General features: G+C 45.2%; 1 protein-coding gene across 1 annotated transcript in view; it reads left to right on the top strand.

Moving 5' to 3' along the window:
- Positions 1–26074, top strand: part of tbc1d22a (TBC1 domain family, member 22a) — a 238848-nt gene that overhangs the window by 172233 nt on the left and 40541 nt on the right. The window contains exon 13 of the mRNA XM_056277478.1: positions 1720–1847. Within this exon, the coding sequence (XP_056133453.1) occupies positions 1720–1847 (128 nt within the window). The remainder of the gene's footprint in view (positions 1–1719; positions 1848–26074) is intronic.

Raw genomic sequence — 26074 nt, 5'->3', positions numbered from 1 at the left:
TGTTGAATATATTTTATCGAACTTTTTAATTTTGTATTTTTGTCATCCAGTGAAGGCCAGCCGAGCATGCATTTCCAGCAGGGCTCCGCTTTACATTTATTATAAACACCCAAATTTAGGGGACGAGGGGAGAGCATCACTCATTTACTTTTCCCACTTCACTTTTTTATTATGTATTTATTCATTTATTTGCACCATGGATTTGAACATGGATTGGGCGGCACGGTGGCGCAGTGGTTAGCGCGGTCGCCTCACAGCAAGAATGCCCTGGGTTCGAGCCCCGGGGTTGTCCAACCTTGGGGGTCGTCCTCTGTGTGGAGTTTGCATGTTCTCCCCGTGTGTGCGTGGGTTTCCTCCGGGTGCTCCGGTTTCCTCCCACAGTCCCAAGACATGTAGTTCAGGTGAATCGGCCATACTAAATTGTCCCTAGGTGTGAATGTGTGTGTGTGTGTTGGCGCTGTGATGGACTGGTGGCCTGTCCAGGGTGTCTCCCCGCCTGCCGCCCAGTGACTGCTGGGATAGGCTTCAGCGTCCCGTGACCCCAATTGCGATACGCGGTTTGCATAATGGCCGGATGGATGGACTGGAACTCGCGACTCTGTTCATCACATGATCCTGATTTGTGCGGATAGAATGCAGGTGACAGGCCCCCCATTTACATACACCTGGTATTAAAATGTGATCTGTATCTGGATAATAAACGATCCAGTCTTGCCTTTGTGTTTATACCTGGTACTTTTAATGCGTTCTCGTTATCCTCATTGAGAGCATATCTCTGTCCTCCATTTCTGGGGAAACTGTCCAGTTTTGCTTGGGCAGCGCTGTCACCCCATGAAGCGAATAAGAATCTCATTTCCTGATGGCTCCGGGGACGTGAATCTTCCATTTCTACCAGTCACTCTACCGCTTCCTTTCTTTAAATTTTCATCAGTTTCATCATCTAGCTTCTGATGCGAGCAGTGCTCAGTGGTATCCGCGGTCAGAGCGGGAATGATGACATTGAGTACATACGGATGCCAGCACCTACGGCTTGCTTTTGCACCTCCCTAAGATCTGAACACAATGCGAGCCCGGCTACCTCTGGATGTGGTCAGGCAGATCCGATCATGACACATTTACACCTTACATTAACATGCATTTTTCCTTATCCGGATGTGCTTGGATACAGATTGTATTTTGATACCAGGTGTAAATGGGTTTAGGGTGGTAGAATAATAATAAAAATATCACCAAAGAAGTGCGAACACACCAAAGTAAATCACACATCGTGTGTCCTTTGGCCATTTATGTATCTTTCCAGCCTCTGACAACCCACTGATGAAACAAAACGGTAGAAATAGGAGCAGGTTAACCACGAGTACCTAAAACACTGCTACGGCTCGTATTGCATCCGAAATAAACCATACACCGTTGATGCCAACATGGACAATGTTTGTTTTTTTTGTTGATTTTAGTGTGTCTGCATAGTCGAATGACTTTGAAACTGCACCTTTTTTACCAGGCAGTACATGTGTGTGTGCATGCATGTGTGTGTTTATAGCAAGCCATCTGAGTTTAAACACACACCTCCATTGTAACTGGCTTGTGCAGATTAGATCTAAAAGGATTTTTGAGGAAAACTTGCAGGGAGCGTTCCGCATTGATATCACCATATAATGTGTAGAAAAATCCTACTGTTGAATTTTTAATGAGTGCACGTATGTATATGCCTCTCTCCAGAGTCGGTGCACCGCCACATGCAGCAGTATGATGTGGAGTACTTGCAGTTTGCTTTCCGCTGGATGAACAACCTGCTGATGAGGGAGCTGCCCCTGCGCTGCACCATCAGACTGTGGGACACATATCAGGTACATACACACACACACACACACACACACACACACACACACACACACACACTCATAGAGCAAACCTCTGCCCCTGTGTCTTTATCTAGCAACCTGCTTTTTTGTCTACCAGTCCATCTACCTGCTACTACTACTACTACATTTGGCTGCTCCCGATAGGGGTCGCCACAGCTGATCATCCGTTTCCATTTCTTCCTGTTCTCTGCATCTTCCTCTGTCGCACCCGCCACCTGCATGTCCTCCCTTACCACATCCATAAACCTCCTCTTTGGCCTTCTTCTTTTCCTCTTCCCTGGTAGCTCCATATTCAGCATCCTTCTTCCAATATACCTGCCATCTCTCCTCCACACATGTCCAAACCATCTCAATCTTGCCTCTCTTACTTTTTCTCCAAACCGTACAACTTGAGCGGTTCCTCTAATATACTTGTTCCTAATCCTGTCCTTCTTCGTCACTCCCAACGAAAATCTTAGCATCTTCAACTCTGCCACATCCAGCTCCGCTTTTTGTAAGTGCCACTGTCTCCAAACCAGTGTTGTAGTTGAGTCACTAAACCTCGAGTCCGAGTCGAGTCTCAAGTCCCCAGTACCTGAGTCTGAGTCTTGAATCATCAAGGTTGAGTCTGAGTCGAGTTCCAAGATGGGCTCCAGTGCTCCACTCTGGCACCGTAAAAAAGCTGACATACAAATAAAAAAGGTCGACATGAAACAAAAATGACACAGCTGTCACCATTTCATAGAGTTTATTTACTTTGTGACACAATAGCCAAACAAATGCACTCGCAAGCATGTGCACACACACACCAGTGTTGTAGTCAAGTCACTAAACTTCGAGTCCGAGTCAAGTCTCAAGTCCCCAGTGTCCGAGTCCAAGTCCAAGTCATCAGTGCTCAAGTCCAAGTCGAGTCATGAGTCCTGAAAATCAGGACTTGAGTCCGAGTCCTGGACTCGTGTACTACAACACTGCTCCAAACCATATAACATGGCTATATGGTCTAGCACCTATCTACTTACCTGAGAGGGGATAAATAACCTGTACAGCAAGATTTTCTAGTAGAGGTATTGGTCCTAATTCCTGCCATTATATCACATCCAAGCCCACGTACAACACACCCTCTACAACACAAAACAAGTGATTTTGTAAAGGCACAAACCTACCAACAGCCTCAGTGATGATTTATAATCACACAGTGTCTGTGGTAGGGTACGAGTAGCTGCCTTTGCCCCTTCACACTGACACATTACTGACTATGGCTAACTCTAGCTGCTAGTTATTTGAGCGAAACTCAGAAATCAAGCCAAGGGCCTTACCAACTGGTGGTGGGCATTCATAAGTTAAATTTCTGACTGGTACTCATTCGATTGATAGTCTCATCCTATCCCGTCATTTGTGAAATATTTTATTTGAAGGCTGGTGGTTAAGAAGTTTAAAAGTTAACTTGTGGAGTCCATATAGAGTATCCCATCCCCTTTGTGCCGGACATTTGTAGTTAGTAGTAAAATGTGAATTTTGTACAAGGTAGACAATGAGGTAGCAGGTTTAGAGATCAAACTATTATGAGATTTAATAATTACATTCAGTGATGGCAAAACATTGCAATGGAGTGAACACTGAGCTGATTTTTGTGTAGAATTTGTCCCTTTAAAAGCAGGTAAATAAATGGTTTCGGAGAAATTATCTGCTTTATTACTTAATGCAGACAAGGTAGGGTCAGATGAGGTCTCCAAAGTCTGAGTGGATATGGATGATGGTTTTTTTTAGGGTCCTTGTTTGACTCATCTGATATTTACATGTAAAGGAAACACAGGAGGATGTTTTTTACTGTGCCAGTTTTCACACTCTTTGTCTAAGCGGTCCATAAATGTCATTGTGGCTCTAAATACAAGCTGCAACACTAGGTATCAGCTCCACATGAAGACGCACCAGGGACTGGGAAAACTCAATAGAGATGTCTCACTGGCTTCAAATTATCTTACATCCGGTGTTTTCAATCTTTGTGTTTTAATAAACCGCTGTTGAGAGATCATTGCCCGTGTCTCTGTGCTGGATAACCCGGGTTGAGTCCTGCCTTTATATCACCCATGCCACTGAGTTCTGAATACAAAGAAAGATCATACTTAATTCAGACCAGTAATACGGGAAACAAAAGGCAGTAGTTTTAATAATAATAATAGTAATAATAGTAATAACAATGCATTTTATTTACAGAGTGCTTTTCAGAATACTGAAACATTATACATAAGTTAAAATAAACATAAATACAACACAACAAACACATAAAACACACATTAATCACACATTAAAAGCAATTCTGCAGAGGTGAGTTTTGGTTGGTGATGTGAACGTGGACAGATGGGTGCAGTCTCTGATGTGTTTAGGGAGGGGGCTCCAGAGGGAGGGGGCAGCTATGGAGAAGACTTGTCGCTCCAGGTCTGGGGCTTGGTCCTGTGTGGTGGAGACAGGAGGTTGACGTTGGAGGACTGCAGGAAGGAGTATGGTAGTGGAGTAGGTCAGTGAAGTGGGAGGGGGCCTGTTTTGGAGGGCTTTGTGAGTGAGGAGAAGGACTTTGAATTGGATCCGTTGTGGGACGGATGACCTTCGATTGACCTTTGTGCTACTTTATGTGTGCTTTTGTTGGAAAACTCAAATCAGAGAGAGGCTCTGAACAGATACATAGGATAGACAAAAATAATGGAGAAGAAAATAAACATACTGCCAATTGAGTGAACAGCAGAAGGAATGAAGAAAGGAAAAAAAGATGGACCAGAGATGTAGAAATAAATGAAACCAACAAACAGTAGTGAGTGAAAGTTTAAGCTCAACATCCTCTGCAGAGGATGGGAGAGCGAGGGATGAACTGATGAACTGATGCAATGCAAAAATGTTTATGCACGGAGGAGATCATAATCTGTCTAGACCTGTCATTGATTCTGTTGCTGTCTGAAATGTTCACACAGCTCTGCAGATGGTAGACATGGCCGTGCTAGCTTGTTAACCTCACCCCGCTCTGTCAACAGCGGCACCTAATATTTACAATTGATTCAGTGGTGTGTGTGTGTGTCTGTCTGTCTGTCTGTCTGTCTGTCTGTCTGTCTGTCTGTCTGTCTGCTTGCCAGTGTCGGTCCATCTGTGTGTCTGTGTGAACAGTCCAAGGCAGAGCCAGGTACATGAGATAAATTCAACTTGAGGCCGAGGTTAAAATTCGGGGCCATGTGGTTATTGTGTTTAAGGAGGGGAGAGAGTGAATAGCACAGGAACGGAAAAAAAGGACAGAGTGGGTGAAAGAGGGGAGGGGGTCAGAAAGGAGAAGACAGGAGTGGGTAGCACTGGAGGGGAGGAGGGGAGTGGAGACGAAGAGGAGAAGAGTCGAGGGGATGACGATAAGAGAGGTGGGTGGCACAGCAGAGAGGGCCATCAGTCTAATGATTACGAATAGAGACAAGTGAGGAAGGGAAAGGAGGGACCGGAGACGAGTGGCCAGCAGTGGATAAGGAACCAAGGTTAGATAGGAGAAACCATGTAAAAGTTATAATAGAGGTAGAATAGTTAGTTTCTCTGCATATTCCACAGACTTCAAACAAATAGCAACTTCACACACACACACACACACACACACACAGAGTGAAGGTGAGGGGAGGGAGAGGTCTTTTTTTCTGTCAGGCAAAAATTAAGACATTGCTGTTACTATTTTATTTGTTGTTTATTTATTTGGGTGTGGGTTTGCTGTGATCCCCCGCCCCCCAAGAATAGAAATGTTACACATCCCAACACAAGGCATTGTGTTGGGATGTGTAACTGTAACTCCTAAACAGAAGTCAACTTTTCAGTCTCCGATTAGCGTAAATTAAAAGTTACCTGGATATAAAAGAGTGATGTTGATTAATGATGCCCTTATTTGCAGCCTCATTACACAAGTTTTTGTGCTTTTCCCTTTGTCGTTGCGAGTGGAATGACTCAGCCTCAATTTTACTCTTATTTAGCCGCTGTTAATGATCCATTCATTATCCTTAAATCTTATTAGCATCCTTCAACAACATACTGAAGGTATTGCTGTCTGCTTCCTCAAAAAAAAATTCATGGCCTCCAGAAACTATCAGCTATGAACTTGCAGTTGCTTGCTTATGTACAATTGCGGGCAGCACGGTGGCCCAGTGGTTAGCACTGTTGCCTCACAGCATGAAGGTCTTGGGTTCGAACACCAGGCCACCCCAGGTCCTTTCTGTGTGGAGTTTGCATGTTCTCCCCGTGTCTGCGTGGGTTTTCTCCGGGTGCTCCTGTTTCCTCCCACCATCAAAAAGACATGCATGTTAGGGTTAATATACTGTCTGTGCCCCTGGGCAAGGCAATGGAGTTGGTCCCCAGGCGCTGCAGCTGCTCACTGCTCCTATACAATAGGATGGGTTAAATGCAGAGAACAGATTTCATTATAAGAATACAATGACAAAATAAAGTGGCTTTCTTCTTCTCTTAATGGTGTGAACATCACCATGTTTGAGGAACGTTAGTAAGCAACAAGATGGTAGCAATAACTAAGCATCAGCAGACCTTAGATTGATTGGTCAGTTCGATTTGAAATGTGCCTTATGATGAAAAAACACAAAAGTAATTAATACTTCATTGATCCACAAAGGGAACTTTCTGAACTTCATCTGTGTAGCTCAGGGGTCCCCAATTACTTTTCATAGCGGGCCACTTTTAGGGCCACTTTTAAAACCACGGGCCACTCAACCTCCAGCAGCATGTTGTTCGTTAGTTTGTTTTGGTGTCGACACGTTGCAGGTATTATAATTTAAACAGAGGTTTTTCATCTATTTTTCGATATATTACTAGTCTTACTTTTACTAAGATATTAATTATTTTATTTTTTTTGGTAGGGAAATAAAAAAAATTCTTCCTTCTGGCATTTCTCCAAAAATTATCGCGGACCATAAATCAACCCGTCACGGGCCGGACGTGGCCCGCGGGCCGCCTATTGGGGACCCCTGGTGTAGCTGGTAGGGGTCGTGTATATTCGTCAGTGACGTGTCAGCGAGGTGGATTCTTGGTGCCGTATGTGAGCAAAAAAGTGAGTATTCCACACCTCACTCCGGAGAAACTCACCTTTGGCAATTACCCTTTATATTTATTTATTTTATAACCCGCAGTAGTAAATGTTTTTTATGAACTAGCCTCCTCTTCAGCTGTCCCTTATAATTACTAATAAAGAGTCATTGATTTTCAGCCCAGCGAGACTGGCACTAAATCACCAAGGCAACCTCTACTTAGGCTGTCCCCCATTAAAGAGCTTTTGCACTCTGCATTTTCTGATTGACGATCAGCCAGCCAGTTAGTCAGACAGACAGTCTGGTCTAGATGTGCCGGCCTGGGTTTTGATAAGAATGTGAAACTCAACCTTTTTTCATTTTCACCCTGGCTGAGTGGTGCAATGTAAGACTTTTTTCATTCGCACCCTGGCAGGTGGTTTGACACCTTGTCATGGATGGGCTTCCAATCGCTTAGTTCATGGTGGATTGATGGTGAGGGGAATATAGGGAGATGAGAAATGGATGAGTGAGTAATGGACAGAGAGAGAAAGAGGTCGGGGGATGTTTCTTCATCAGTGTGTGGACAAGCCAAGAAAGGGAAATAAGGTACAGAGTGAATTTTTATTTTTTATGTTTGATATACTTTGTTAATCCCTATGGGGAAAATATGCTCTGCATTTAACCCATCCTAGCTGTGGAGCTAGGATCGGTGAGCAGCCGCAGTGCAGCGCCTGGGGACCAACTCCAGTTCTTCTTTCCATTGCCTTGGTCAGGGACACAGACAGGAGTATTAACCCTAACAAGCATGTCTTTTTGTTGGTGGGGGAAACTGGAGAACCCGGAGAAAACCCACTGCAGACACGGGGAGAACGTGCAAACTCCACACAGAGGACGACCTAGGATGACCCCCAAAGGTTGGACAACCCTGGGGTTCAAACCCAGGACCTTTTTGCTGTGAGGTAACAGTGCTAACCACCGGGCCACCGTGCTACCCAATGGCTTTAATGCGGTAATGCAATATATTTACACAAAACCAGTCTTTTAGATTAACCTAGGTAGGTGAAGCGAATGACTTATTATGCCAATTTAGGTGCAAAATATGAGCCTTAGGCCATTAAAACTATTTAACATTTAATTAACAACCATCGAAACCTTCAATGTATGTTAGAGTGCTGTAGCAGTTTCTGTATAACACAGTGTCCATATTAACAAGGCTTTCCTTTTTACCAAGCATCAGAGGAACTAACAGCCGTGTTGCTGTAGCGCAGAGAAAAGAGAAGCTATATGTGATAATGTAAAAATGCCGGCCCCGAAATCAGTGAGAAGACAAGTGGTTGATCTGTGGTCACACTGCATAACAGAAAAGAGTAAAGGCAGAAAGAATGAATAAAAATAGATAAAATGTTGTTTGCCATGTGGTGGGTGTACATGTCAATTGGTGAATTGTTTTCTTTTCCTGTCCAACGGCCATGCCTATACACCTGGGGCCCTACGAATGTGGAAAACCTGGGCGAAATCACAGATTAGAGATATGAAAAGGGATTATAGATTATTTGTATTATACAGATTATTTGGGGCAGACTATCACAACATTTTTTAATGTATTAGGAATTTCAAGTAATTTGTCATTAGTCCATCCGTTGCGCTCCCTCACAGAAACCCTGTCACACTTCTGCGCCTTTATGCATGTGAGCGTGCACGTCAGAATGTGCACATGTCAGTAAATGCATGTGAGTTTGTTATATGGTAGAGAGAAGGGAATGCGAACGAGACCAGTATCACAGAAGACGACAATGTTTTTCTTTTTGGATGGCTCAGGCTAATACAGGAATATTAATGACTTATATGTTGAGTAGTGGTAAAGGTAAAAGCTAAGGCTAGCTAGCTGTTATACGTAGGGTTACACTGGTAAATGTCATTATAAAGTGCATCTCTATATGAATGTGGAGAGATACTTTGCATGTCATACAACCTGTATGACATATTTGGATGAGAATAAGCTCACTGGTAATGAAAAGACACTTTTAATTCATGCTGTATTATTGAACTGTAAATTCGTTATGCAGGTACTGTGATTAAAATGAACTCAAAATGTAATTTTACTTTTTTCATATTGAGAAGTATAGAGAAGGCCAGAAGCAGTTACATTGTGTCGTGTATTTAGAGAAAGCATATGACAGAGTGCTGAGATAGTAGGTGTGGTATTGTATGAAGAAGTTGGGAGTTGCAGAGAAGTATGTAGGATTGGTGCACAATATGTATGAGGGCAGTGTGACAGTGTTGAGGTGTGCAGTTGGAATGACAGATGGGTTCAAGGTGGAGGTGGGATTACACCAAGGATCAGCTCTGAGCCCTTTCTTGTTTGCAATGGTGATGGACAGGTTGATGGACGAGATCAGGCAGGAGTCTTCGTGGACTATGATGTTTGCGGATGACATTGTGATCTGTAGTGAGAGTAGGGTGCAGGTTGAGGAGAGCCTGGAGAGGTGGAGGTATACACTGGAGAGAAGAGGAGTTAAAGTCTGTAGGAGCAAGATGGAATACATATGAGTGAATGAGAGGGAGGAAAGTGGAATGGTGAGGATGCAAGGAGTAGAGGTGAGGAAGTTGGATGAGTTTAAATGCTTGAGGCCAACTGTCCAAAGTAACAGGGAGTGCAGTAGAGAGGTGAAAAAGGGAGTGCAGGCAGGGTGGAGTGGGTGAAGAGTGTCAGGAGTGATTTGTGACAGAAGGGTACCAGCAAGAGTTAAAGGGAAGGTTTACAAGATGGTTGTGAGACCAGCTGTGTTATATGGCTTGGAGACAGTGGCACTGACAGAAAGACAGGAGGCGGGGCTGGAGGTGGCAGAGTTGAAGATGCTAAAATTTTCATTGGGAGTGACGAAGAAGGGCAGGATTAGGAATGATTATATTAGAGGGGCAGCTCAGGTTGGACGGTTTGGAGACAAATCAATAGAAGCAAGATTGAGATGGCTTGGACATGTGTGGAGGAGAGATGCTGGGTATATTGGGAGAAGAATGCTAAATGTTGAGCTGCCAGGGAAGAGGAAAAGAGAAGGGCCAAAGAGGAGGTTATGGGTGTGGTGAGGGAGGACATGCAGGTAGCTGGTGTGACAGGGGAAGATGCATCGTCAGCTGTCAATCACAGCTGATGATTGCTTATGACATGAAACAGGCTTGTACTGTCTCATAAATAATTTACTTGACTCACTTGAAGGTTTTGCTCCTTATTTGTTGAACACTTTTTGAGCATTTCTTTTAACAAAGTATAAACAAATATATAGTATATATATATATATATATATATATATATATATATATATATATATCAAGATTATAACAGATTTATTTTCAACCTGTATTGAGAAACAGAATGAGGACTTTTTGCCACATACTGTGAATTTAGTAGTTACATAACTTTTAACTAGAGGAGTGCACTTAGTAGTGCAAATCTCTGCCAGGCATACTTATCCCCCCTTCTCAGTGTTCAGACTTGGCGACAAACCCTTTTTTCACCTGCCGGGAAAAGGGAAATAATGCACACGCGGACAGAAAAAAAAATTATTTTTTTTCCCCTTGCCGTTACGCAGCATGTTAACTTCAGTTGAACGGGAAATATGGGGAAAAGGTGTTTAATATGCATGGCTCAAGCTAAAAAAAAAAAACCTAATAAAAACGTTTTGCCTGTCAGTCTATGGATGAGCAGCCTCCTCGCATGAAAACGACCAAGTCTGACATGAAATGACAGAAATCAGGCTATCATCATTTCAAAGCCCTTATTAAAAGACATCAAGTGTGTTTAACTGTCGCGGGTTTCATGATATAAGATAAATCAAGGCAAATGGCTGCTCTGCTGATGGACTTCCATTCATAAAACAACAGTAAAAATAACAGCTCAGCCATGGGAAATGTGTTATTGTAGCTACACAGCTGGCTAGCTAGCTAGCTACACAGGTAGCCCAGCTGTGACTGATTAATCCTACTCTTGAAATTGTGTTTTTATAGAAGAGTTTTAACATTGGAGACTGGCATTTCTGCGTGGTGGCGGGGTGAATTATTTTTGGTTCATCCAGTGTTCCTCCTGTTCTTCTGTACTGAGATCAGCAGTGAGCGATTTGCTGGCTTGCGAAATACGATCAACTTCTTTACATTCAAGACTCATACCCGAATACATTGCTTTTTGGTTTTACACTATTGCTGCCCGATCTGACTCAACTGTGGATGTGAGTCACGCATGGCTGACTCAGATCAGGCAGCAACAGAAAGCAGCGTTGGTCAAGCGAGCTAGCGAGTGAATGAAGAGAGGGAGGGGCGATAGCGAGAGCAAATGTTTTTCAAAAGTTTTTAATCACCACAACCATGAGAGGTTCTTCATCGTATAGTCATCACTGTGCACAAAACATTTTATTTATTTATTTATTTTACCGCGCCCCCCGTTTTTCTTCCAATTGTATCCAGCCAATTACCCAACTCTTCTGAGTCCTCCCGGTCGCTGCTCCACCCCCTCTGTCGATCTGGGGAGGGCTGCAGACTACAACATGCTTCCTCCAATACATGTGGAGTCGCCAGCCGCTTCTTTTCACCTGACAGTGAGGAGTTTCTTCAGGGGGTTGTAGCGTGTGGGAGGATCACGCTATTCCCCCCCAGTTCCCCCTCCCCCCCAAACAGGCACCCTGACCAACAAGAGGAGGCGTTAGTGCAGCAACCAGGACACATACCCACATCCAGCTTCCCACCCGCAGGCACGGCCAATTTTGTCTGTAGTGACGCCCGACCAAGCCGGAGGTAACATGGGGATTCAAACTGACGAGCCCCGTGTTGGTAGGCAACGGAATAGACTGCTACGCTACCCAGATGCCCACACAAAACATTTTAGACTGATAGGCGTGCGAGATTAGCCGCGGACACACACACAATCAAATGTATAATCACCGCCTGGCAGAGTTGGTAAGTATATCAGAAACTGAGAAGCAACAGGTTTCAAAGAAAAATAACTGTGATTGAGCTGGCAGCACAACACACACACACACACACACACACACACACACACACACACACACACACACACACACAAACACAAACCAGTGGCCAACATGATTTCATACGTAAACAAGAAATGATGGATGAATGATTAAAGCACTTTGTTGCTTTGTTGTCTGGACAGCAACACTGTGAGCAGTGTTCTTGTAATCCATCCACTAAATATTTGATGCACAACAGCCTAGTTTGGATGGCAGCGCTCGCTCTCTCGCAGCCTCCCCCTGTTTTTGGCGGACTCTGTCACAGGCCGCCTCACCTTCCCTCCGAGCGCACTTGGAGAATTGGGTCGCTTCCACTCATCAATCTTTCACCAGACCACACAAGGTGCAAAACTGTTCCCATTTGTTCAGCGCTGTTCACTTGTGTTGCTCTTTTTTTTCCCTCCTACCTCTCATTCTTCCCTGTCCTTCCTGTGCTTTCCACATTCGCTTCCCCTTCTATTCACACCTCACCTCACACCCTCTCCCCTTCTCTGGTTTCGTTTCATCTCGCCTCCCCTCTTTGTCCTTCTCTTTTCTCACTCGGGCGCCTAAGAACTCTCCGCTCCTTCCTCTCGACACCACCTCCTTCCACTTTCTCTCCCTCTCTCCGTTCTCCCTCAGCCTCAGAGCCACTTCTGCATGCACGGTGGATGAGGTAGAGGAGTCTTGCCATACCTGGCACAAAAGAACCGTCACGTACAAGCTCCCACTTTTACCGAGTGGCGTCCTTGTGAACACACTGACAGTTTCCTCGGATGTTGCCCGAGCGAATGAGTCGAGTGGGCTCAGGTGTGGGCCAACTCACGCACTGATTGCGGTCCACCTCGGGCAACACTTGTTTGTTCGAAGTGTGCTTCCCCTCACATTTATAAATGTGAGTCATTTAATGGATGCTCTCGCTTCTGAAAGTCTTCTTTTTGTGTGGTCGTGAATGCATGCCATTTTATAATGGGTGGATAAAACCTTTAAAGCTGCCGGCGAGTGCCATGCTGTGCCCGACGACGCCATCATCGACCCCTGGACTGGAACGGGCAAATGAAAAAGCTAGCCTTGGCCTCGTGCAGCTGTATAAAACCACTTAAGTTTCACAAGACGGCTCACGATTTTTTTTTTGTGTGTCCCAAAACCATCCATCCTTTATCTAAACCATTTATCCTGCTCTCCCAAAACCAACCGTTCCTCAAGTACTGCAAAGTACTGCAGTGTTAGAAAAGCAACCCACTATTTATCCCAAACCTTGTTTTAAAAGGAGCCTTTGTAGGCCATCAGGCACTGTTATTTTCACAAATAAGCATGAATTTTCCTCAGTAAATGTCCCACTAGAGCAGACATCGCCAGGTTTTCAGCTGCTGATGGCTGTCGGCTCTTACTCTTTTAATTACAGTAGCAGAACAATAGTTCGCTGCTTAAAACTGAGTCACTGCCTTGTGGGTTTAGCTGTGTGCAAACGCCCGAGAACAGGGAGACATTGCCCTTTACCATCCAGCCTTTGTGTGTGTTTGTGCAATGTGTAGATTGTGTGTGTGTGTGTGTGTGTGTGTGTGTGTGTGTGTGTGTGTGTGTGTGTGTGTGTGTGTGTGTGTGTGTGTGTGTGTTTTCCAGGGAAGGTTTTTAACCTGACTGTTGTAATGTCTCCTCTGTGGGCTGTCTTTCTGCAGTGTGGCCATCTGTTCAAAGTTCTGCTCCAGCACCGGAGAAAACACAATCTCTCTCTCTCTCTCTCTGTCTGTCTCTCTCTCTCTCTCTCTCTCCCTCTCTCTCTCCAAATTATCTCCCTCCAAATTCAATTCAAAGGGCTTTATTGGCATGAAAGTTTCATGAACAAAGCGTCGAAGTACAATTTGACCAAATATTTGGACAGTACACAGTAACGGTTATATGAACATTAACACATTAAGATTCATATACACTGCTCAAAAAAATAAAGGGAACACCTAAAACACAATATAGACCTCGATGAATGAAATATTTCAGCTGAAAATCTTTATTTATTAGACAGAGGAATGTGTTTAGAGCAAAATAACCTAAGAATGATCAATGGAAATCAAAATCATTAGCCCATTAAGGTCTGGATTCAGAATCATACTCAAAATCAAAGTGGAAAATGAGAACATAGGCTGATCCAACTTCTGTGGAAATTCTTCAAGACGATTCAAAATGAGGCTCAGTAGTGTGTGTGGCCTCCACGTGCCTGTATGCACTCCCTACAACGTCTGGGCATGCTCCTGATGAGACGACGGATGGTCTCCTGAGGGATCTCCTCCCAGACCTGGATCAGGGCATCGGTCAACTCCTGGACAGTCTGTGGTGCGACATCGCGTTGGCGGATGGTACGAGACATGATGTCCTAGAGGTGCTCGATTGGATTCAGGTCTGGGGAACGTGCAGGCCAGTCCATAGCAACAATGCCCTCGACATACAGGAACTGCTGACACACTCTGGCCACATGAGGACGAGCATTGTCATGCATGAGCCCACTGCACCAGCATATGGTCTGACAATGGGTCTGAGGATCTCATCCCGGTACCTAATGGCAGTCATGGTACCTCTGGCTAGCACGTAGAGGTCTGTGCAGCCCTCCAAGGATATGCCTCCCCAGACCATCACTGACCCACCGCCAAACCGGTCATGCTGGAGGATGTTGCAGGCAGCAGAACGTTCTCCACAGCGACTCCAGACTCTCTCACATCTGTCACATGTGTTCAGTGTGAACCTGCTCTCATCTGTGAAGAGCACAGGGCGCCAATGGCGAATCTGCCAACCAAGATGTTCTCTGGCAAAGGTCAATCGGCTGCACGGTGTTGGGCTGTGAGCACAGGCCCCAATTGTGGACGTCGGGCCCTCATACCATCCTCATGCATTCTGTTTCTCACTGTTTGAGCAGAAACCTGCACATTAGTGGCCTGTTGAAGGTCGTTTTGTAGGGCTCCGGCAGTGCTCCTCCTGTTCCTCCTTGCACAAAGGACCAGATAGCGGTCCTGCTGCGGGGTTGTTGTCCTCCTGCGGCCCCCTCCACGTCTCCTGGTGTGCTGGCCTGTCTCCTGGTACCTCCTCCATGCTCTGGACACTGTGCTGGGAGACACATCAAATCTTCTTGCCACAGCACGCATTGATGTGCCATCCTGGATGAGCTGCACTACCTGAGCAACTTCTGTAGGTTGCAGATACCGCCTCATGCCACCTCTAGTGGTGAGGGCACTAGCAAAATGAAAAACTAACCAAAGATCGGCCAGAAAAGATGAGGACAGGCAAATGGTCTGTGGCCACCACCTGCAAATCCATTCCTTTTATAGGGGTTGTCTTGCAAATTGTCTAATTTCCTCCAGGTGGAAATTAGACAATTTACCAACAGGTGAGATTGATTCACAAATCAGTGTTGCTTCCTAACTGGACAGGTTGATATCTCAAAAGTGTGATTGACTTGGAGCTACATTGCATTGCTTATGTGTTCCCTTTATTTTTTTGAGCAGTGTATATTAATTACATATCCTGTGTGGTTGTGTGTGTGTCTACATCACTAACTCAACATGCAGTATGTTGATACATATTGGGCTGCAATTTATACCCTGTCCCCTTCTGCTAAGAGAATTTTTAATTTTGAGAGGTCATTATGCTCTGTGAAATCTGAAATTAAAGAGTTCAACTTGTTCATGAAAATGTTCCTTATTTCATTGAATGCTTCACACCGTAGGATGAAGTGCATCTCTGTCTGTTTGATTTTGGTTGCCATGATTTTTTTTTTTTTGTTTCTTCCTTTTGCAATTGCCAATTGGTGGTCACTGAGCCTGTACTTGGTCAGGACCTCTCTCTGCTTTCTGTCTCTGACAGGAGAGAGATGTTCTGCCAATTCATAATCTCTTTTTAGGGCCACATAATCTACTTTGGCTTTTAGTTTCTTATAAATTGGTTTACTCTCGGTGGAGGCGGCACTGTGGTGCAGTAGTTAGTGTGGTTGCCTCACAGCAAGAAGGTCCCGGGTTCGAGCTCCGGGGTAGTCCAACCTTGGGGGTCGTCCCGGGTTGTCCTCTGTATGGAGTTTGCATGTTCTCCCCGTGTCTGCATGGGTTTCCTGCAGGTGCTCCGGTTTCCTCGCACAGTCCAAAGACAAGTAGGTCAGGTGAATTGGCCGTACTAAATTGTCCCTAGGTGTGTGTGTGTGTGGGGGGGGGGCTGTGATGGACTTGGGCTGTGATGGACTGGCGGCCTATCCAGGGTGTCTCCCCGCCTGCCGCCCAATGACTGCTGGGATAGGCTCCAGCATCGCCACCCCGATTGGGATAAGCGGCTTGGATAATGGATGGATGGACTCTGGTTGGTGTTTGGAAAGCGGTGTTGCTGTGAGGCTGGTCCGAGTGTGTCTGAGAGGGGGCAGATAGTCTCTGCACCACCTGACACAGAGGGCTCTGTTCTGGGCTTAGCTCCTGGGCTGGAGTGCTTTAGAATGGAGGCACTCTAGGGGGCTGGATTTAAGGTGATTAAAAAATTTGAGTGCTGTCTTTGAATGTTGTGGGTATCAGCCTAATTCTGCTTGAAATGCATTTGTTGGTGTTTTTCTGTGTAGGTGTGAAATGTATCTGCAGAATTCTGCATGTAGAGATTCTTTGGGATGTTTGTCCCAACGGGTATAGCTATGACGACTGAGTGGACCCCATACTTCACTACCATACAGCATAATTGGCAGGACGACCCTATCAAATGTTTTAAGCCAGATTTTAATTGGAATTTGTAAATACTAAAATTTTGCATTTAGCGCATTTCTTCTTCTTTGGGCTTGTTCCGTGTTTCTCAGGGGTCGCCACAGCGGATCTTTGCCCTCCAAAGCTTTCTGTCTGAAGCAGCCCTCTTCTGCAGTCCAATGCCCCTCATGTCCTCCTCTGTCTGGTCTCTGTCTTTTCCTTGGTCTTCCTCTTTTTCTTTTGCCAGGTGTTTCCAGGTCCAATACCCTCTTTCCTATATAGTCTATGCCTTCTCTCTGTACGTGTCCAAACCATCTCAATCTTGTCTCTCAACTTCTCATCCATTCCTCTGATCTTGAACGTAGCTCTCACTTCTTCCTTTCTCTTGTGGTCTTTTCTAGTCACTCCCAAGGACCAGCGCAGCATTTAGAGCATTTAGATGCTCTAAATGCAAAATTTATGCATTTAGAGCTCTTAAAGCTTTTTCTTTTAGTGCAGTCACTGCCCTATTGAAACTCCCTGATGCTTTTATGGTATATGGATTATGCCAAGGTAGTTATACCCCAGACTATGTTCAATGTATTTTTTTTCTTGTGACATTTGGTATGTTTTTGAAAAATCATGACATTAGTTTTCTTCATATTTTCTATATTACATATTTCTCTAGAAAACACACACACACACACACACACACACACACATGCACATGCAAACACTCACACACTCTCTCTCTCACTCTCCTGCTCTCTCTTTTTCTCTCTCTCTCTCTCTATTTCATTTCCTGCATCTCTCTCAGCATGTCTCTAGGGCTCACAGTTTCCTTTCTCTCCCTTGTTCTAGGTGTGTCTCTTTTTATCTCTTGCATTCTTCTCTCCATCTGCTTTTTCATTTTTTCTATATTCTTCTCTTGCTGTTGCTTTTCTAGCTCTCTAGTGTGTGTGTGTGTGTGTGTGTGTGTGTGTGTGTGTGTGTGTGTGTGTGTATTATATCTATATAACTTTGTTAAAGAAACACTCAATGGTAGGGAAAGTGCTCACCAAATTAGGAGCAAAATAATCCAGTGAGTCAAGTAAATTCTTATTAGTGGTTTTAATGTTTTGGCAGATCTGTTTGTGTGTGTGCTGTCAAAATTAACACATTTGTGCGATTAATTTTAAATATTTAACATTTTAAAAGAATTAACGCAATGAACACAGCTTTGTTGTGTTTGCTAGGAAGTGGTGGCAAAGTGTGAGGCTGTTTCACAGACATATTGGGGGATTCGACTGTGTGCTCTCCATCCTGCTTGTTGGCACGTGGAGAGCTGTCTTCTTCCCTCCCTGGTGCACAACACCATTTGTGCTGTGTGCACCGCTAGTTACAGCGCACATCTGAATAGGTGTTCAAGGGAAGTCCCGGACGACAGAGCAAAATAGGCAGAGTTTTCAAAACTTCTAGCAGGACAAGTTCATCATTATCCTCATTATCTTTATATTTTGTTTTTTATTATTTATATTATTTTATTTTATATTAACTTTTCTCCATTTTGCCTTCCTTGCCTGGCTGGCTGCCTCGTTTCTATTGGCCGCGCAGTTATTTGTCACAGCGTGCCATGCTGCACCTGCGCTTTGCTTGACGCAGCGGAAAGCCATCATGGCGCAACGCAAACCACTGGAAACAATGGGTTTGAGAGTGCCGTGGTGCCGTTGTCATGTTGTGTGAAAGGGCCTTTACAGTGTGTAACCTTCATCTCAGCTTTCTCACAGCAGTAGGCTGTAATTTTTCCCAGCCCTCATCCCCTCAGGGAGAATATTAGATATGTGCCATTGGGGTGCATATGGGGTTCTGTGATGTGCCATTATTAATGAACATGTAATGAACATCGTGAATTCACTACACTTTAAATGCAGCTGGCACTTGAACATGGAACACATTTTTTGCTGTTAATTATCATTTGTATTAGTGCATACAAGAAATTATTGCCTTCTAAGCTGGGAACCTTGATGGTTTTGAAATTCAGCTGGCACTTCAACATACAGGCCTGGGTTTTGTTAGTATTGTTGTTAGTGCAGAAAAGAAATATGATTTTCAAGCTGACAGTCAATTTTGATGGCCTTGATGGTTTTATTGGAAATCTGTAGTTCGCAGGAGAGAATCTGTGTTCAGAGTTAAAAAGATGCTATTAAACAAAAGTATTTGAATTTAAGCATACTTCCTTTGTGTAGATTCTACATTAGTTCCATTCTGCTACATTTAAATATCCATTTTTACAAGCTTCTGTCTTAAGAAGAGAAAGAAAAAGTGATTAATCGCAATTATTCACAGCAAATTGAGGGATTTAGTTATTCTTTTAATCGATCAACAGCCCTAATACATCTTTTTTTTTTAGCTCCCTTGATCCCTCTTGACCAACGTCTGCCTTTCTGTTTTTCCTATTTGCTATCAAGTTTAATGAAGAGGAATTGGAACAAGAGAATAGGAGTGAGAGATCAGGAGAGATGCTGTTAACTGAAAGATGCACATACCCACCACTCCCCACACACAAACAGACACCCACACACCCCCTCATGATAGACAAAGACCAAATAATTCCTGTTGCATGAAGCATGAAATTAACAAGTGGTTCAGTGCGGCAGTGTGAGCATGGCTGTTAAAAGGATACCATGAAATGTTCACCTTCTGGATGTTGGTTCACTTCATCAGCCACTTGTCACAAAGTGGGAACCTAGATTACCATATATATATATATATATATATATATATATATATATATATATATATATATATATATATATCCACTCCTCATTTGTTGAGCACTTTTATCAACACCATTGACGGTTTCTGGGGAAAAAAGTTACATATATATATATATATAAAATATGAAATAGTACAAGTTGTTCACCTAACCAAAAGAGGTCCTGTTGGCATTTTTTACTTCCACAACAGAAACCAAACCATTTGAAGTTGTAAGATAGCATAATATGAGATAGTTTGATAGTAACGTTTTTCGATCCACAATAGGGAAAACGTGTCATGTCAGACAGAGCATCTCTATAATGCTGATCGAATGTTGGGAGAACGTCTCCATGGTGACCATAGTCTCCACGGAGTAAAATTCCACTGTGATGGCCATTAGCATATTGACAGATTCTCCTGCTAATCCTGTGGAAATGGCCTAATGTGTAGCAGTCAGCCGCAAGCAAAAACCCAATAATGTTAGTTAAAAGAGAATTGTGACATATTGGCTAGAGACGGTCACATAACCAGAAGGTAGGGGTTAAGATCCAGGTGCCACAGACCATGTTTTTGTCACTTCAAATCACCTATGGTGAAGACACTGCACACCAAGTTACTGCAGGGGCTCTGCTTTGTGATTTACTGAGGCTGCTTGTGATATGTGTAACCTATCTTTATTTTTGTTTGAAAGGCTTCTCACGTTTCTATTTGCACTTTTTGTAGTATGGCATTGGAGGAGCTATAAAACGCTCCAAAACTAGAAACTTTGGGTTCGCGAAGCGAACCCTAGTTATATGAACAACGACAAAATGGCTGAGAGGGTTATTGCATTGTGACATCATCCACAATAGCTCGCTGGAAAAAAGAAAAACGATGGAGGTGCATTCCCCGTGCCAATCCCGGACAATATGACCCCCTGTGGTCATATGTCCTCCCACCGACCCCGTATTGGCACGCCCACCGGAAGCGCTATTCCTCTTTGTAAGTCGAACCATCTCCAACTAAATGAGCTCCACACCTGTGGCCCGGGTAGGAGGAGAACGGCTCTATTCTCAGCCATTTTGTCGTTGTTCATATAACTAGGGTTCGCTTCGCGAACCCAAAGTTACATTTCACGTACTCCAAAATGGCTGAGAGGGTTATTGCATTGAACAACGACAGGATTCGTGCCTCCGTTCCCTAGCCGTCCAATGAACCCTTCAAACCCCTGGTGGGAAGGGGTACGCGTTCTGATGAGAGCATCCTAAGAGGCCTGCTCCAGAACAGCATCGGCAACCGACCGCACCTTAACGTGCCGGTAATAATGCCGTAAGAAAGTGGTCTCACCACTCCAAACCGCCGCCTGGCGGATGACTTCCCAGTCGATACCTGACAACACAGCTATCGACGTAGCAGTCCCTCGGGTAGAATGCGCCTTCAGCTTAGGAGCTGTTTTACCCGCTTTGGTATACGCCTCCGTAATACCATCCACCAGCCAGTGTGCTAGCCTCTGGGTGGAAAAAGCATAACCTGGTTTGCTCACTCTGTAGGTCAACAGCAGCCTGTCCGACCTACGAATATCTGCTGTGCGCCGCATGTAAATGCGTAAAGTCCGTACAGGACACGAGAGGTGCAAGCGTTTCTCATCCCTAGTCACCGGTGACGGATGAAACGCGTGTATCACCACCGGGGCCCTACGCGTCAGGACAGACAGTTTTGGGCACGAAGCTGGGGTCTGTAAAGAGCGTGACCATCAGATCACCAGAAAACACCATCCCCTTGATGGTGAGTGCAGTGAGCTCACAACCCCTCACTGCGGTGGTAAGTGCCAAGAGCACAGCCAGCTTAGCCGAGACATAACGCATGTCTGCCGTAGACATGGGTTCAAAGGGATCTTTCTCTAGTGCGCGCAGAACAAGGGAAGCATCCCAAGTTTCAGCTCTCGTAAGCTCCTTAGCTGAGAACTTCTTAGCACCCAACAGGTACTGCGTCATGAGCGGGTGCGTGAAAACCGTGCTACCCTCGATCTTCCCCCCGGAAGAACGTGAGAGCCGATACACCAGCTGCACGTGTACTGGCGTGCCATGCATCACACACGTAACGATCCACCTGTTGGCCCCACTGCGAAGGGTGTTTGGGAGTATCGCGAGACCCCACCTTGGTGTTAGGGTTGAAAGATAAAACGTCCCTCTCTGGTTGCGGAATTTTCCAGTCTTTGTAGTTCAGGTTCCTAACCTCGACTGCTAAGACGTCAACCCCCTTCTGACTGAACTTTGAGGACGATTTAAGTAGCGGATCCGCCTCCGCCCGCTTAAACGCTCGTTTGATGTGAGGATAAGGTGGTAGAGTGGAGTCCCTGACCCTCTCTGCCATTCGTGGAAAATCGGCTACCACCGGATCTTGAGGATTGCCCGGCTCGGTAACGATGTCGGCAGACTTGACCGCTCGCGCAAACAGATCGCGGAAACTAGCGAGGAATGTTTCGGACCCACGTTGCATGGCGTCGCCATCTTTGTTTGGTTGAGACGAACTTGGCTGGTCGTCTTCCACGCTCTGATCGTCTACTTCCTCAGGCAGTGAATCCTCGGGTTCCGCACCCGCCGAATAACATGCCACGGATTCACCAGGGAGAGATAGGATCTCATTGATCCAGTCCTCTCTAACTATCCCTGATGGTGGGATAGCCTCTGGCTCCGGAGGGATGCTAATGCTAGCCGCCGTCCCGTGACTGTAGCTAGGAAGCATCGGAGGGATGTTGCTAGCCTCCGCCCCATGGCTATAGCTAGGTAGCACCATGCTAGCCGCCTCGTTAGCAGGTGCGAAGGGATCTGCAAGTCCCCATCTTTGACGGTACAGGGCAGCCCACCTTTGGCGCCCCGATCCTCTGATGGTTTTACAGAAATTGCAGTCGATCTCATTACGGTCTACATCCCTCAAGTAGCCCGTGTAGTGAACATGCGGGATATGGGAGACACAGTCCGGATGGGGGTCCCATTGGAGCGTCGCCGGTTTAACACACCCTCACCAAGCGTAGAATCCGGCCACATCGACCGGATTAACGAACATCTTGGCGATAAAAGGTAAGCTAACTATAAGTTAGTATCTAATATACCAGTATATCACTAGATTACTTGCGTATTTGCAGTTTTACTCTTGGTCCCAGCGAGAGAGAAACAGCCATCGACCGATCTCATTTAGTTGGAGATGGAAAGAGGAATAGCGCTTCCGGTGGGCGTGCCAATACGGGGTCGGTGGGAGGACATATGACCACAGGGGGTCATTTTGTCCGGGATTGGCACGGGGAATGCACCTCCATCGTTTTTCTTTTTTCCAGCGAGCTATTGTGGATGATGTCACAATGCAATAACCCTCTCAGCCATTTTGGAGTACGTGAAATGTAACAGAAGAATGCTTACACTGCCCACCCATCTCCACAGCTAGACTTTTGCCATTGAAGTGTTGTAAAGTAGGACAAATACCTGTTTTGTTTTTTTCTGTAGAGGAAACCTGTTGCCTTACTCCCCGATACTACCCAGGCAAACTGTTCTCTGAGCAAGGATGAGGGTGTGCACATCCCTGATAGGGAGGAACGCTGGTTTGAACGGGGAGTCAAAGTGGCCATCTATGTGAAGAGGGAGCGATCATCCCTGAACCGAGAGGGGGGGAGGTGCTTAAGAGTACTTCTGTCACCATCTTACAATGCTGCGATTGCAAACATTCTCAAATCCTTTGTGAATACTACACATGGCCATTGAAACTCTAGTTAATGGTCACGCCCATATTTGCATTTGAAATTAACAATACCGCTCGTTATGCCGCGGTATTGTTTATAAAGGTGGGGATACCTGCAGTCAGTTGAGACTGAAGAGGTCAGTTGAGACTGAAGAGGTCAGTTGAGACTGAAGAGGTCACTTAGATGAGTGGTGACACGTTTCCCTCAGTAAACATTGTATCCAGATGAACTGATTCAATTCTCTTTGATGTTCGCTGAGCATGTGACAACCAGCATTAATTATGTTTCCTGCCTACTTCTGAATAAATTTCAAATGATTATATTTCAAAAAACAAGTTCAGTAAGTTATCATACTGTACAAGGAATACATTAACTTGATTGATTAAATGCTGTAGGGTGCACCGCTGTCACAGTGCATAATGTTTGTAGAATGGGCCAACTAGGAAACAGAATACAGAACCAAATCTACAAATCACACACATGTACTTGAAGGTTTTTGGTTCTTGTGTGTATGTGTGTGTAGTGGGGGGGAGTGAGATTGTGGTGTAACTGTCCCAAGGGAGGTGGCCCCTGCACCCCCTCCTAGACCCCCATCCTTGCTGTCTGTCATCATGGTTGACCCCATAGTCACCCCAAACAATAACACAAGCCCCTACAAGGAGTGCCAGACACACACACTCCATCACACCTCTCACTGACTTCCTCACATACACACACTGGGGCAGACATCAATATTTCATCCTTTCCTCTCTCGAAAGCTCACCTCCTCATAACCTCATAATCTATCTCTGTGCTCTTCTTTCTCCATTCCCTTCATCTCCTTCCCTTTCTACCTATTAAGCTCATCCTCATCCCCCCTTTTTTTATTTCTCTCTTCTTCTGCTCCTGTTACCCTCACATCACCTTTTTTTTTACTCCCCATGCTCCATCTCTGCTCAATGTATTTGTCTCTTTCAGCTCTGCTGAGCTTTGTCCATTCTGTAATGGTCGGCAACACACACCCACACACACACACACACACACACACACACACACACAATAGGAAGTAACAAAGGTGTTTCTTAAGATGCTTAAGTACAGTATCAAAGTATTTTTACCTTGTTATGTTAAACACACAAACTAATTTCTCTGTTGACAGTGGAGACTCTTGTTGCTCCAGTTGGTCTCCAGTCCTCTATGTACCTGTATACTGATCGGCGTCTCTAATGGTTGCAGCTCATGGAAAATATTGGGTCCAAGAGGAAGGACTTACATGAAGTTATAGAATCCTTACTGCGTCTTACCTTTGGAGAAAAAAAAAAAACCTCACACACATTGGTGCAAATGCACTAGACGCAAGGTGGATCTGTGTGACTTGTGTGTTGACCTGTTGTGCCAAGAGACGGGGAGGTTAGACATGGAAGCTGCAGCCTTAATGGCTCTGTCGAACTGTCCCCGCAAACATCCATCCATCCATCCATTATCCAAGCCGCTTATCCTGCTCAGGGTCGTGTGGATGCTGGAGCCTATCCCAGCAGTCATTGGGCAGCAGGTGAGGAGACACCCTGGACAGGCTGCCTGGCCATCACAGGGCCCACACACACACACCTTCACACCTAGGGACAATTTAGTGCTGCCAACTCACCTGACCTACATGTCTTTGGACTTTGGGAGGAAACCGGAGAACCCGGAGGAAACCCAAGCAGACACGGGGAGAACATGCAAACTCCACACAGAGAACGACCTGGGACGACCCCCGAAGGTTGGACTACCCTGGGGTTCGAAACCAGGACCTTCTTGCTGTGAGGCGACCGCACTAACCGCTGCACCACCGTGCCGCCGCCCCCCCCTCACAAACATGCATACACACATACATGCACATGCGTACACGCTTCTACAATTTTTCAATTTTAATTCACATGAGATAAAATGAAATAAAAGAAACATGCCAGAACCAGATCAAAACAACACACTCACATTGTGCACCTGTGATTTGGCTTGTGTTGTTATCCCTTATGTAGTCAGTGGGGATTTTAGACAGCCTGGAGTGCTCACTTCTGGCAAACTTTCCATATACACAAACACACCGGGAGTAACATGAACACAATTGCAGTAGAACTGCAACAGAAGTAGCCAACTAAATAGTTACATCAGCTCAAAAGGGCTCGTTAATCATGTTACATCACGCCACATCACCTTCACATCATCTGACGAAGGTTCGTTACTGTCTGGGAGTGAGTCCCGTGTCAACCCAGTTTGTTTTGGGGGGATGAGACATTTTGACTGGTCAGAGAGCCAGCGCAGCACTTTTCACACACACTGACATTGCAGTGCCCTTTATCACTCTCCTCCTCCATCATCTCTATGCTTCCCCCTCTCTTCTTCTCTCCCTCTCATCTATTCCCCTCACCTTTCAATCTCTCACTCCAAGATCATTGTCGCTCTTGCTCTTTCAGTTTAAGGCCTGTCTGTCTCTCAAAGACACATCGTCTTCATCGCTCATCCCTTCAGTTTGCATCTTCTTTTCTCCCTCAAGCCCTACTCCTCCACCTCCCTCTCCCGCCCCCCCCCAAAGCCCTTCACCACCACCACACAGTTTCCCCCTCCTCTACCTCCTCCTTTGATCTGTTGTGCTTGTCAGTCAGCATCTCATCTGTCTCTGCCAATATGGCCAGCCTGACACAAGGGGTGGGGTGGGGGGGCAACAATGGACGGGGAAGAATAAGGAAGTTTGACAGAGTCACCTTGGACTCTCATGGCAAACTTCACTTTAGTGATTTCATATTTTTGAGGAGGCCTTTAGCTGAGGCAGCGCTGATGGGTAGGTGGGGGTGGCAAAGGAGAGATGAAGAAAGGGAGCGAGAGGAAGAGAGGCAGGAAGACGTGTTAAACGGAGAGGCGGGTGATAGAAATGGATAAGGAGAAAAAGTGTAAGGGAGATCAGTGACGAGAGAGGGAAAGAGCTTGTGGTGAAAGAGAGAGAGAGAAAGAGATTGCTGATGGAATAGAGGGGAGAGAGAAATGGGTCATGTGAAAAAGCAAAAATTGGATGATGAGAAAGACAGAGAGGTGTGATTGATTGTGATTGAGGGATACTGAA

The sequence above is a fragment of the Lampris incognitus genome, chromosome 3 (genome assembly GCF_029633865.1).
Source record: "Lampris incognitus isolate fLamInc1 chromosome 3, fLamInc1.hap2, whole genome shotgun sequence".
NCBI classification, from domain to species: Eukaryota; Metazoa; Chordata; class Actinopteri; order Lampriformes; family Lampridae; genus Lampris; species Lampris incognitus.
The sequence above is the reverse complement of the archived record's forward strand: the minus strand, read 5'-3'. Positions and strand labels throughout refer to the sequence as shown.